At 47.0% G+C, this 13,015-nt stretch overlaps 1 protein-coding gene across 4 annotated transcripts in view; it reads left to right on the top strand.

Moving 5' to 3' along the window:
* ACVR2B (activin A receptor type 2B) overlaps window positions 1-13,015 on the top strand; it is a 376,358-nt gene that overhangs the window by 222,568 nt on the left and 140,775 nt on the right. For all 4 annotated transcript variants that reach the window (XM_078663209.1, XM_078663210.1, XM_078663208.1 and 1 more), the window contains exon 6: window positions 139-282. In XM_078663209.1, the coding sequence (XP_078519335.1) occupies window positions 139-282 (144 nt within the window). The remainder of the gene's footprint in view (window positions 1-138; window positions 283-13,015) is intronic.

Genomic DNA, 13,015 nt, shown 5'->3' with positions numbered 1-13,015 from the left:
GTAATGAATCGGTCCTTAAGGTGGAGTACGGTGCTCACCTCCTCAGTGCTGTGGAAGCAGTCTTTGGCACGCTGCCACTCTGTGCAGCTGCTTAAATTCTGAATGCATTCATTCTTATCCACCCTTTGCCTCTTTCAGGACAAGCAGTCATGGCAGAGTGAGAGAGAGATCTTCGCCACCCCTGGAATGAAGCACGAGAATCTTCTGCATTTCATTGGAGCCGAGAAGCGAGGAACCAACTTGGAGATGGAATTATGGCTCATCACGGCTTTCCATGACAAGGTAGCTCTCTGATACTTGTCGCTTGGAAGTCTTTATTTCTTAGGTCTTGCTAAACAGCGCATGTCCTGCCTCTTCCAGACATGCTGTTTTCTATCAGTGGGCTTGGAAATCATCCACTACTTACCATTCGTTGGCTTCATTACCACTTATTTGTTTCTTATAGTTCAGCTGACATAATCTCACATCTTCTTCATGTGTTTGTGCCTCCCATGGAGCATGCTGCATTACTTGTCCTTCCACTGCTCATTTTTAGGTTTTGCCTAGCCAATGCGTACGAAGAGCGCATACGCTAGCAAAATCTTATGTTTTTCTCTGTGGGGTCGGGTATCCGCCCCCTCCTCCCATTGGCTAGCTCCATAAATGGAGGCTAGCCATTGGGAGAGGGCTCTGTCCGTCAATCCCGGACCAGATTTGGGGGCGTTCCCGAGAATTTTTCGCTTTTGGCTACGTCAGCCGAAAGCCAGTTCCCGGGAACGCCCCCGAATCTGGTCCGGCACCCGCCTTCCTGCTCCGGGCCGGGGAGTTTCGTGAAAAACAATGGCCGACAGGAAGCGAGGGCGGGAGCCTACCCCGCCTCGCAGGACGTCCTGAGTGAGAGGAGAGCCGGGCGGTGGAGGAGTGCAGGCGGGGCTCCGGAGTTGCAGGAGAGCCCCACGCTGCTTGGAGAGACACACCGGCCGTGTGTCCCGCACCTGCCACCAAAGAGAGAGAGGAGCATCCGCCTGAGAGCCCGGTGAGTGTAAGTGCTAATGTTTTGCTTGCACTAGGGACACGGGCCCGTGGTATGCCACTGGATCTTATGCGGGTGCGGTTTCTTAAAGTAAACCTGACTTTGCTCCCTCCCCAACCTATCATTTCAAGCCCTTTCATCCATTCATTATAGCGATCCTGGGAACTGCCCCTTCCTCAGCCAATCACAGAATAACTGGCTCTTTCCCAGGACATGTGGGAGCTGCCTGGCGGGTTGTTTAAAATGCACGCGCCGTATGTTCAAAAAGGCTACTGTACATTTAATGTGTAAGTGCAAGTACGAGATAACGGTCACTGCTGCGAGGTCAAAAACTGAATGGGCATAGTCTGTCGTATTTAATATGAAAGGTGGGTTCAAACAATAACTTTCAGTGTCAAAGGATTGCACTACTGTGCAGGACATCAAATTGTGTTGCTTTCAAGGAAGCCCGCTGCATGTCTTTTCCCATGCCTGATAGATACGAGTCTGACACTACCCCCTCCCGCTGTCCGTTCCCGCCCCCCTCCCGCTGCAGCATTTTGTTACCCACTTGTAAATTCTTGTTTGTTTTTCCAGTGGTTATTTGGGTTAGTCTTGTGCTCTTAAAGAAACCACTTGATGCATCTACTTCTGTTCCTGTCTGGCAGATTACATTTGTAGACGTTAGGTGTGATCTTTAGTGGGGCTGGTTATGCGGAATCATGTACATGTTTGCAGTTATAATAGATGAGTTACAGGGCATTAGGTACTGTCGAATTGCAGGGATGAGATGTTTAAAGGAGAGATTGTGATTTTCATCCTCCATTAAGTTCCAGCCCAGATTCCACGAGCGACGAGTGAAAACAAATGCAGGCATCGGCTAAATACGTATGACGCAACGATTTTTTTTCTTCAAATGAACAACTGCTATGTGTAATTGTCCTATTTCAGCTATATATTTTTTTCTCTGGGGGTAAATATGTATCCCTGTTGGGCAACCTTTTACTGTACACTGCTATAATTTTGTTGCCGTTCGTATTACTTGTTAGATGTCTCAGTGGGAGAGGCCAAGGAGTGTATAATCATGACATCTCCAATCCATGCTTTATGTTTCTGAGTAAGTATGAATGTACCCTGGTAGTTAGTGGAGGAAGATAAGAGAAGTGTTGCCAATTCTAATTTGGGTTGAAATAATTATAACACCAGTGCGTTTAGGTCTAATAGCGATGGTTTTAATGCACATAATCATTACTTTCAGTAAGGGCATACTACCATTTCGCACTGGTCTCTTTATTTCCGGACTGCAGTGCCCATTATTAGCAATGTTCAAAAAGGCTACTGTACATTTATTGTGAAAGTGAAAGTACGAGAGAACGGTCACTGCTGCGAGGTCAAAAACTGAATGGGCATAGTCTGTCGTATTTAATATGAAAGGTGGGTTCAAACACTAACTTTCAGTGTCAAAGGATTGCACTACTGTGCAGGACATCACATTGTGTTGCTTTCAAGGAAGCCCGCTGCATGTCTTTTCCCATGCATGATACATACGAGTCTGACACTACTTAACCTCTCTCTCTCTCTCTCTCTCTCTCTCTCTCTCTCTCTCTCCTCTCTCTCTCTCTCTCTCTCTCTCTCTCTCTCTCTCTCTCTCTCTCTCTTCTCTCTCTCTCTCTCTCTCTCTCTCTCTCTCTCTCTCTCTCTCTCTCTCCTCTCCTCTCTCTCTCTCTCTCTCTCTCTCTCTCTCTCTATCTCTCTCTCTCTCTCTCTTCTCTCTCTCTCTCTCTCTCTCTCTCTCTCTCTCTCCTCTCTCTCTCTCTCTCTCTCTCTCTCTCTCTCTCTCTCACTCACTTGGCAGGTGTGTTTCATTATTCGGGCATTGCTGGCCGTGATGCCTTTACAACACCCTCTGGTCTCATGAAGTAAATAAGGTCCAGAAAATCCGAGATAAAAAGCAGAGCGCAGCAGCAGGCCTGCCACTAACGCAAACAGCCACCCACTACTCTGCACAGCAGCTCTAAAACTGCCTCATTTCTATTAGTATTGGATGTTGTTTGCTGGTAAATGATGGGGCAATATTAAATCTCAGCTTACTATTCAGCAGGCCCCCTCAGTGTCCCTCTTCTCCAAGGTTGATTGCTCCCAACCGCCCTTCAATGCTGCTTGTTGCTTTCGCCAGCCCTTCTCTACCACCCTTCGTTGTCTGTGCTGCTCCCAGTCCCTACTTCCCCACCCATCTTGTGTTGTCCATGTAGCACCCTTTCTCCCTTAGTCTTGCCTACTGATTCGCATTCCTCCCATGATCAACAAAAAAAAGTGCTATGGCACAGCCACAGTGTCAGTGTTTTTTCCCGCTAACTTTTATCTACTTGACTCCTAATATCTCAGCTAGGCGAAGTGCTCTTTGCTACGAAGCGAGAACTGTCTGCGGGTTTAGCATTTGACAAAGCAAATTTAGTAGGTATGTGGTTGACAGTTTCCCAGCCCAACCAACTGTTCGGAGGCTGAAATGTCATAACTGTGATCAAGTTCAAATTATTTTATTTGCAAGAGAAGATTACTGCAGTTACACACAAACTCGGATTTGGAATTTCCACACTGATTTGATGCAAGAAGCAATCTGATTCCTTCTAAGCATACATAAAACAAAATGCACACTAAACAAGCAAACCCCACGTAAATGACAAATGTGTGTCAAACATTCCAGGCCAGGGCAATTTTCACGAGATCAAAAAGACGCTGTGACCGGCAACCTAGTTTACTAGTCTGTTGGTTTGAGTAGGGTTCTTTCTCTGTTGGGGACCGCTAGGACACAGGCTTCAGCTGCACTGCACCAGGAGGCGCTACCTGCAGCACCCGATCTCTCATTCATAAGCGCTGCCTATGTCCTGTAGCAAAGAACCCTTTTTCTATTGGGGGGCTGCTGGGACATGAACTTCAGGTCCCAGCACTCACTCTGCCAGGAGGCGCTGCCTGCAGCACCAAACCTTACGCTCATAAGCACTGCCTCAATCGTGCAGCGTGGAATGCTGTATTCTGTAGTGTTGGGGGGCGCTGGGGTACGGCATTAAGGCTATAACCCGCACTGCACCAGGAGGCGGCGCCTGCAGCACCTGACCTCGCGCTCATAAGTACTGCCTCAATCCTGCAATGTGGGATTTGCCTGGGCACTGCCTGGGCCCGTCAGTGTGCATCCGCAGCCAGACAAGACTGGCTGAGGCACTCCCCTAGTATTGGCCTCCTCGGGTGAGTGACATTCTTTGTTTTTATCCTTCAGTAAGGTGTAGCAGACCTTATTTCTCTTCCGCTGCTCCCTGTCTGCCAACTGAGAATGGGGAAGAGAAAGGGGGATTTGGTGAATACCGCTGATAAAAGGCTCAGAGCAATATTCTGGCTTTTCTAAATGCAGCAGTGGGGACTCTCTCCGGCAACTGTACTCAGTGTGACCCCAGATTCCGAGATGCCACCCTTGAGCGGAGAGGCTCTGGCTCAGGCCAATCTTAGTAGGCCTGTGGAATGGCTGCCTTCACCAGAGTCCAATCCACAGTCTTGCACCTCATCTGGTAATGCCCAGGCCGTTGTCCAGGTTGCGACCGTTGGATCGAAGATTAAAATACCTACCTCCTCTAATCAGCCACTCTTGTCAAGACGAGCATTTGCAATGCAATAGGTCTCACATTTACGAGAGTTTGAGCTATTGGCATTATAATGCCAATAGCTCAAACTCTTGCAAATGCGAGACCTGTTGCATTGCAAATATTTTTTGTTTCAAAGATCCCCTTGCTGCGCGGCACAGGTTCCATTAACGTGAAAGCATAGCATGGGGGGCTTTCTTCAGACGGGGCATTGCAGACATTAAAGTGAAACCGCTGCATGGTTGCTTTGACCCCAACAAAAGCATCCTTTTGTCAAGTTGACATATAAAAGCATTTTTTTTGTAAAAGCTACACCTGCAGCACTTTAACTTAAATAGCGTCGCACATCTTTCTTTAGATGCGGCATGTCTAAAGAAAAGGGCGCGGCCTCCATTAATGTGAAAGTGCCACATGGGCGTTAGCAAACAAAGAAATAAATAAGCGTGGCCGCTATACTTAAGCGAACTGCGCTGCTTAAATAGATAAATTAAGAAAATGCAGTCGCTGTAGTTAAAGCGGCCCTCCATTAGTAATTAAAATAGCGGGCAGCATGCTGCGACGTAGTCGGTGAATTGGGGCAAATCTTTGAATAAAATAGTGTTCACAGCCAAGATAAAGCAGACCATGTAACAAGACAAGTAAAAGGTGCAGTCATTATGGGAGGTTACAAATGCAAACAAGATGATTCTAAGGAGGGACTAAGAAGCCTTTTCTGGAATGAAAAGCAACGATTTTGCAAGGACGGTATCAGGAGCCAATAGAAAAGATGGGCGGGACATGGGTGGTGCTTCAAGTCCATTCCTCAATACAGCATGCCTTGCAGAGCAGCACATGCGCTGCTTAGGCTCGACCTAAAAAATGGGGAAAAAATGTAAGAAGGCTACGGTTCCGGATGCTGCCCCTGGTGGCACATCCACTTCCTTACAGGATATTACCTTAAACTCTGAGGGTTGTTTAGTATCTTGAGGCCTGTTAGATTAGTTTGGAGGATAGGCTTGAGAAAATGGTGGGAGGGCTGGGCAATGTAGTCTGTGCTTTAGAGAATCTGTAGCATTATTGTGCACTTTGAGCTTACCTTCTAGCATTCCCTCTTAAGTTCTACCTTAGGTCATTTCATACCTCAATTTCAAAAACCCCACTTAGACCCAGTTCTTCAAGATAGTTGTCCAGCTGCCCCCTTACAGAGCGCCTGTTCCTCTAAGAATCTGTTAGCAAAAGAGAATAGTTTGCAAAATAACCTGCCCATTGCTCCCCCTGTGGCCTTTAGTGATTCTTTACGGAGCAGGAGAGGCCCTTCGCAGATCTCTTACTGTACACCTGTTCAGGCCCACTCTTCTAATACTAATGGCCCAACTCCCTCGGATGCTGTGATGTAATTGTCTCTGGCTTCAACGCCGTATGTTCTGGTATTGGCTAATGTGCCACCCATAAGAGGGGGAATGGAAGAGAGCTATGCCCAGATTAAAAACAAGGTGATTAACTGGCCCTCAAATCGGTGAGTCTATCAGCTTCCTCTTTGTATAATGAAATTATTATGATGCACATGGAGGGCTGAATGACCCCTCGAAGTCATGTGCAGATTACTGCGTCGTGGTTAATTTTATAAACCCCAGGTTAGTTGAACAGATTTGGTTTACCTCAAAGCCAATCTTAATTTATCGTTTGGGTTTCTTTAACCCCCCTCCAGCGCGCTACGCTTCTTCCATAGGTGTTGTCTGGTTAGCCCTTTGCAGGACGGGTGCCCCATTCTTTTACACACCGTGCCCAGCTCTGAACTTCAGCTAAGTAATAGATTTGCATCTTTAGCACAATTAGATGAGCAAGATTGACATATATCTAGTTTGGAACAGTCTTCGGGGGAGGGGTAAGGTTTATCCACAACCCAGGGGGTCATTTGCACTATTGGGCTGGAATGTTGCTGTGGTTAGTAACATTATGCCCGATGCGCTTGAGATGACTGTACTGCAATTATATGGAATCATCTGCCTACAAGAGACTTGGGACGTAGCTGGAGACTTGAGTGTGGATGGTTATACAACCTTTTCCTTTAATGATGTGCCCTCGCGTCGTCGTGGTAGACCGAAGGGGGGCATTGTGACCTTTGTATACTGGGTCTAATATGCAAATGGAGAATGTTCCTATTGGCTCACTTAACATTATATGTGTGCCTTACATTTTTAGGTTTCGCCTGGCGTCCACTGCGCAGCAGTGTTCGCGCAGGCAAAATCTTATGTTAGACAGTACGGGGCTTTGTCCCGCTTCTCTCTTCCATTGTCTAGCTCCATAAATGGAGGCTAGCCATTGGAAGAGAGATGCGTCAATCTTCACGGGAGCAGATTCGTGGGCGTTCCGTAGATTTTTTTCGCATTCCGCCCCTTTTAGAACATCATGCGGCGGTGGGTGTTGTCTTATTTTTTTTTTCCCAGGATGTTTGCGGCCGCCATTTTTTTCTAGGAGCTGGGGCGGGTGGGTGTGTTCAGTTTGGACTGCGCTGCCTCGGATTCGCCATTTTAGCGAGCCTGCCGGGCCTCACCGTCGTGTGTGCGGGGTATTGCTTGCCAGACAACCGGACCCTCTTGAGAATAATTGCGCGGAGAGAAGTTGCCTTAAAGCCCCAGCCGCCACCGTTCGTGTACAGCAGCGGCGTGAGGAAAGGAGGAGCTCATCAAGGCTTTGCTTGTGCCACACTCTGCTGCCCGGGGCCCCCGCCCCCCTCTTTCCTGGACCCGAGGTGCTTTGCCCGACTGACCCGACCCGCGCCGCAACGCCGACCTTCTGACCCGAGCCGTCGCTCGCATCAGCCAAGGACGACACCGCGACGCGGGACCTCGAGCCGACCCCTGCATTGCCACCTCGAACCTCTCCTAAATCCTTAAGGTACTGTACTGATGCGCGGTACGAGCCGCATTAGAGCGAGGCTCGCACCGCCCTTTGTCCATCAGAAGCCCCCCGTGAGCCCTGCAGCGTGTGAGGACAGCTGCGGTACGAGCCGCATTTACAGCGAGGCTCGCACTGCCCTCTGTCCCTTGGGAGCCCCTGGTACGCTCCGCAGCCTGCGCTTTCTACAGTACGAGTCGCACATCAGCAGTACGACTCGTACCTCCTGATAGACCCGGCCGCGTCTCACGCGAAGCGCGTGAGCTTTGGCAGGCCGGGCTAGCCTAAACGAGCACGAAGCGTACAAAGGCACTAGGAAGCGCACAGGTGGCTGCGAACTGTGCCACATCGATGGGGGACCTCACCTACAACACGTAGGAGCCTGGGGAGGACCGGGTTAACCCTTTCTGAACTGGGATATTGCCTGCAGAACTTTAAAGTCATACTGGAGAGCCTTTAACCCCTTATAAATACTAAAGGGGCACAAACAAGAACTGTGGCCTCCTAACAAGTAATATGTGTTGTGTATTGAATTAATGAACAACTGTTGTGCTCATTTCTGAAGTCCACTGTATGGCAGACTGTCATTAGTTACGATGTTGATAATTAAGTTCCAGAGCCGAGCACCGGAAACCACTGGCTCAAATTAAGCATTGATTGGTTGTGAGGAGCGGGCCCCTGTGAGGGGTTTGGGCCCCCTGCGCCACGCTCCGGGGATGCGGAGAGGGAGGAGGGGCTGCTTGGATGCCAGCTCACATCTCTTCATTCTGAAGGGTCTGATTGATGGAGCTTGTCCGTCTCGCCTCCTATTCAGCCAGCACCGAGGACTACCGTCGACCTTGGGCAGAGACGGGCTGTGCTCTACAGGCCGGAGTGTGCGCGACTCCCTGGTTTCCTCTGAGTAGGGAAAAGACTGCAGGGCTGAGCCACGGACCCGAAAAGGCGCCCTTTATCAAACGAAAAAGCCTTGAGTGATACGGGGTTATTGTGCCTGTCGGCAGGACCTGGGGCGACGGAACAGCCTTTCTATTTATAATATACCAGTGTTATCTTAAAATTCTTTTTGCCCTCCGCCCTACTCATTTTTTACATCAATGTATACATTTTACGAAGTGTTATTAATGAACCCAAAAGTTTGACAGATAAATGCTCAGAAGGAGAAGTTATAATTTTGAACAGCGCCTTAAAGCCCTTCCTCACCCGCTAAGTCCACGTTCCGGCAATGCTATTGGCATTGTAAATGACAATGCCATTTATTTATGTTTTAAAAAAAAAAACATAAATAAAAATAATGTCATGAGCAATGCCAATAGCTCTAACTTTTGCAAAGGCGAAACCGTTGCATTGTAAATGCTTGTTGGCAATGACACCAAGCTGCTAGTTATAAATGTTTACAACCCTGCTTCGTCAACTGACATCCCTGCCATGTATTAAAAAAAAATTCTAGACGCTTATTCAGTTTCTTTGTTTAAAGCAATACCGATTTTAATCCTAGGAGATTTTAATTTGCACCCTTGTATGTTATGTGATCCGATTGAGAATTGAGTGGAGAACGAAGATTCTTGTCCTGTTTCTGACCAGATGCATTTTAGCCACTCCCAGCAGGGGAGCATTTAATTAATGTAATGTCTGAATTTAGCCTACCTTTAAGGGTAAAAGCATTTTGAACGACGATAAATCATATTATCGTCTGCTAGCCTATTTTGCTCCCTTATTGATTTGAATTCAATGTGGAGGGCTTTAAGGGATCATAAACCGTTTTGTGCACAGTTTAGAATGAATGTGCCAGCTGATGCAAAGTCCCTGTCACACAATGAGTTGCTTAAGCTAAAGGAGAAGGGCTATAGATTTAGCTGGGCTAAGGTAATACCAGATTACTTCCTAAAGCAGTGCTTTTCCAAACGGTGTGTTGCGACACGTTAGTGTGTCGGCTGCCGTCTGTAGGTGTCACACAACGTAGTCTAGGCATCATGCAGGATGGTACTGCGCATGCTACTGATGCATTACCCATTCCTGCGAGTGGAGTTGTCTCCTGTGGCTGGGCAGCGAGCCGTGATTGGAGTCGGAGCATCGCTGCTGCTCTCTGCCAGGGGCTCCTGCACTGCAGTGCTCTGTGCCACCCCCTGCACATTCAATCTAGGTCATGGGGAGGCCAGCAGCACGATCCGGCGCTCGCTGCTGCTTCACTCCCACAGACCTGTGGAACCTCCAGCAGTGAGTAAAGACTGTGGCGGCTCTCTACGGCTGCCCCCGCAGACCCCTCGAAGCTTACGCAGGGGGGGCGAAAGCAGCATCACCAGTGACGCAGCTTCACATGCTTGCGGTTCCTGCAGCAGTTGCTGCTGCTGCCCCCCCCCCCACACACACAGACCTATTCAAGCTTACACAGGAGGGAGGTGACCGCAGCATCGCCAGTGACGTGGCTTCTGCAGCTCCACATGCTCGCTATCAACCTCATACATCTCATTAAAATAGTGAGTGTTGCTGGTTATATTAAAATGGTTTTAATTCTTGCACACATTTACATATTGTTACTCCTAAATTACAGCAGTCTTGGAAATGTATGTATGTTAAGATTTTACAAATCATATATTTTGCTAGTAAAACTATTACCGTTTTGCAAAACGATTCATGTCTAAAGTGTCACCAACATGAAAAGTTTTGAAAGCACTGTCCTAAAGAACCTGATAATATATTGCTATAGAAATTTTGAAATTTGCTTACGGGTTACAGAGTTTTGATTTCAACTAGGGCTCCTGTTTTTATCTTTTTTTTTTTTTTTTTACGTTTCCATCCATTCATCCCTATTTATTTTAGATTGTTGTCTGTATTTATCTGCAAAAATCAGTACAAACGGAAAACTGGAAGCCTTAATTATAAAATTGTGGATTCATTGAATCGTATTGACTCAGAAATTCAGATTGCCCTCATTAGGAAGGGACGTGTGTCCATCAACTTAGGACCCAAGTGGTTTGATAAGAAATGTTCTAATTCATATACCGTCCTGCTGGCAGCCCTTCATCAGAAAGTGAAATTGACTGTAGCAGTGAATGAGGCCAGGCATGTGATTCAGCTGCTTGCAAAGACTGCAAAGATTCCCTTAAACGTGAGGCCTGGGAGGCTTCTACAGCTCAGCATTTTGGAGGGTGGTGAGCCGGCCATTTTTCTCATACAGATGCCCAGCGAAAATAGCCCTGGACTATTCCCTCCCAAGCCTGGATGTGTCATTTTGAGTCTATATATAAAGAGGAAAGTGTCCCCCTCCCCTTTTCATCCTAGCAGGACTGAGGTGCTCCTCTTTATTTGGGAGGAAGTTAAAGAAGCTATTCAAGCTTTGCCATCTGCGAAAGCTCCTGGCCCGGATAGAGTTCACGGAGATCTCTAGGCCCCCATTATCCCCCAACATCTGAATGCCATAGCCTGTAGTCCTATTCCCTCTTCATGGCAAAACATTGGTAATTGTTGTGGTATATAAAAAAGTGAATAGAGCCGATCCAGCCTCTTATAGACCAATTTCATTAGTAATTCCGGAAGTTAAAATCATTGGCCGCATCCTGCTGAATCGGCTGACAGTGTGGGCTGAATAGCATAATATACTGACAGACATTCAATATGGTTTCAGACCAAGACGGGGGACGATTCATCAAAATCTGAATCTCCATTTACTAATTAACAAGTACACCAAAGTTAAGAAAGGCTCCATTCACTTGGCCTTAGCACGGCCTTTGACACCGTCAATAGAGCGAAGCTCCAGACCGTGCTGGACTCCTTGATGGTGGAGAATACACTTCTCACTTTTCTGCATGATTTGAAACTGGGCTTGAGACCTTTGTAAGATTCGGCCCCAATGGGGAGTGCACTCCGCACTTTGAGCTTGCTAGGGGAGTGCACCAAGGCTGCATTTGAGCTCAGATGCTTTTTGTCTTCTATATTAACCAGCTTGTGTTTTTCTTAGTGGATCAGTGCAAGTATGCCCCTAATGTAGATGACCGATATGTACCGCCCTGCATATACGGATGATACTGTCCTTATTATCATTTTTTAAGCGCAACGTATCATCCATCCCCGAGGGGATCTTTCGGCGCCACAGTATCTGACAACAATTAGCAAAGCGATGTCAGGTTGGAGATTGAACAGCCAGATTTTAAGAAGTTTTCTGAACTGAATTAAGTTGGTGCAGGGGCGAATGTAAAACAGCAGCTTGTTCCTCATCATCAAAAGCTTTATTCGACAGTAAGTCATAAAAGCACATACAATACACAAAACTATCACAATACACAATAAATAGCACATATAAAGTACACATAATTAAAAAAGTATTAAATTCCAATTTATACTGTCGAATTACAAGCACTATTAAAAATCTCATACATAGTATATGTTTAAAGTTACTTCATAAAAACAAAGCACTAGAATAAAAATGGGGCCTTATAACAAATTAGCAGCAATTGGCGATGAAGTACGTGCCCGAATAATCCAAGCCCACCTTAAAATTTTAGCTAGAGCAATAGCTATGTGGGGAGAGCAATCAGATTCTAGTATCCTTAAAGCTTCTGTACCCCTCTGAGTGCTCAGGGAAGAACAAATAGGTCTCAACCATTTACGTTGTGGGGCTGTATAAAGGGGACATACAAATAATAGATGGGATATGGTCTCCGCCATGTCTATGCAATTATGAAAGTTTTCCTCTGTGGTGGGTGCCCATTTATGTGTAAAAACTTGTATTGGTAGAGTTCCTATCCTAAATTGAAAGTACAGTTTTCGATCGATAGGACTCTCAATTTTGTCCCAGTATACTTCACAGGACGGCCAAGATTTATGGGCTAAGAAACGGCCTGTCAGATTGGTATTCATACCTGCCAAGTAGGAAGTCAAGTCAATAAATTTATATAGCGCGCTACATACCCAGAGGGTCTCAAGGCGCTTGAATAAGGGTGGGGAATTACTTGTCAAATATCCACGTTTTAAGTTGCTTTCTGAATGCTAGGTGGTTCTGAGTAAGGCGAAGGTGAGTGGGAAGTGAGTTCCAGGTTTTAGCTGCCAGGTAGGAGAAGGATCTACCTCCCATGGTGGTTTTGTTGATGCGAGGTACAGAGGCAAGGGCTTGGTTGGAGGATCGTAGCTGGCTGGAGGGGGTGTAGAAGGACAGTCGTGTGTTGAGGCATTCGGGTCCAATTTCGTAGAGTGCTTTGTGTGCGTGGGTTAGGAGGCGGAAAGTAATCCTCTTATTGATGGGGAGCCAGTGGAGGTTTTTCAGGTGACCAGAGATGTGTTCTTTACGCGGGATGTCCGATATGAGCCTGGCTGAAGCGTTCTGGATGCGTTGGAGTTTTTTCTGGAGTTTGGCGGTGGTACCGGCGTAGAGGGTGTTTCCGTAGTCCAGTCGGCTCGTGACCAGAGCGTGGGTGACTGTTTTTCTAGTTTCGGTGGGGATCCAGCGAAATGTTTTTTTGAGCATGCGAAGAATGTTGAAGCAAGATGAAGAAACGGCGTTGACTTGTCTGCTCATCGAGAG

The sequence above is a fragment of the Lissotriton helveticus genome, chromosome 10 (genome assembly GCF_964261635.1).
Source record: "Lissotriton helveticus chromosome 10, aLisHel1.1, whole genome shotgun sequence".
In the NCBI taxonomy this organism is placed as follows: Eukaryota; Metazoa; Chordata; class Amphibia; order Caudata; family Salamandridae; genus Lissotriton; species Lissotriton helveticus.
Note: the sequence above shows the minus strand (reverse complement) of the source record. Positions and strands in the feature narration are given on the sequence as shown.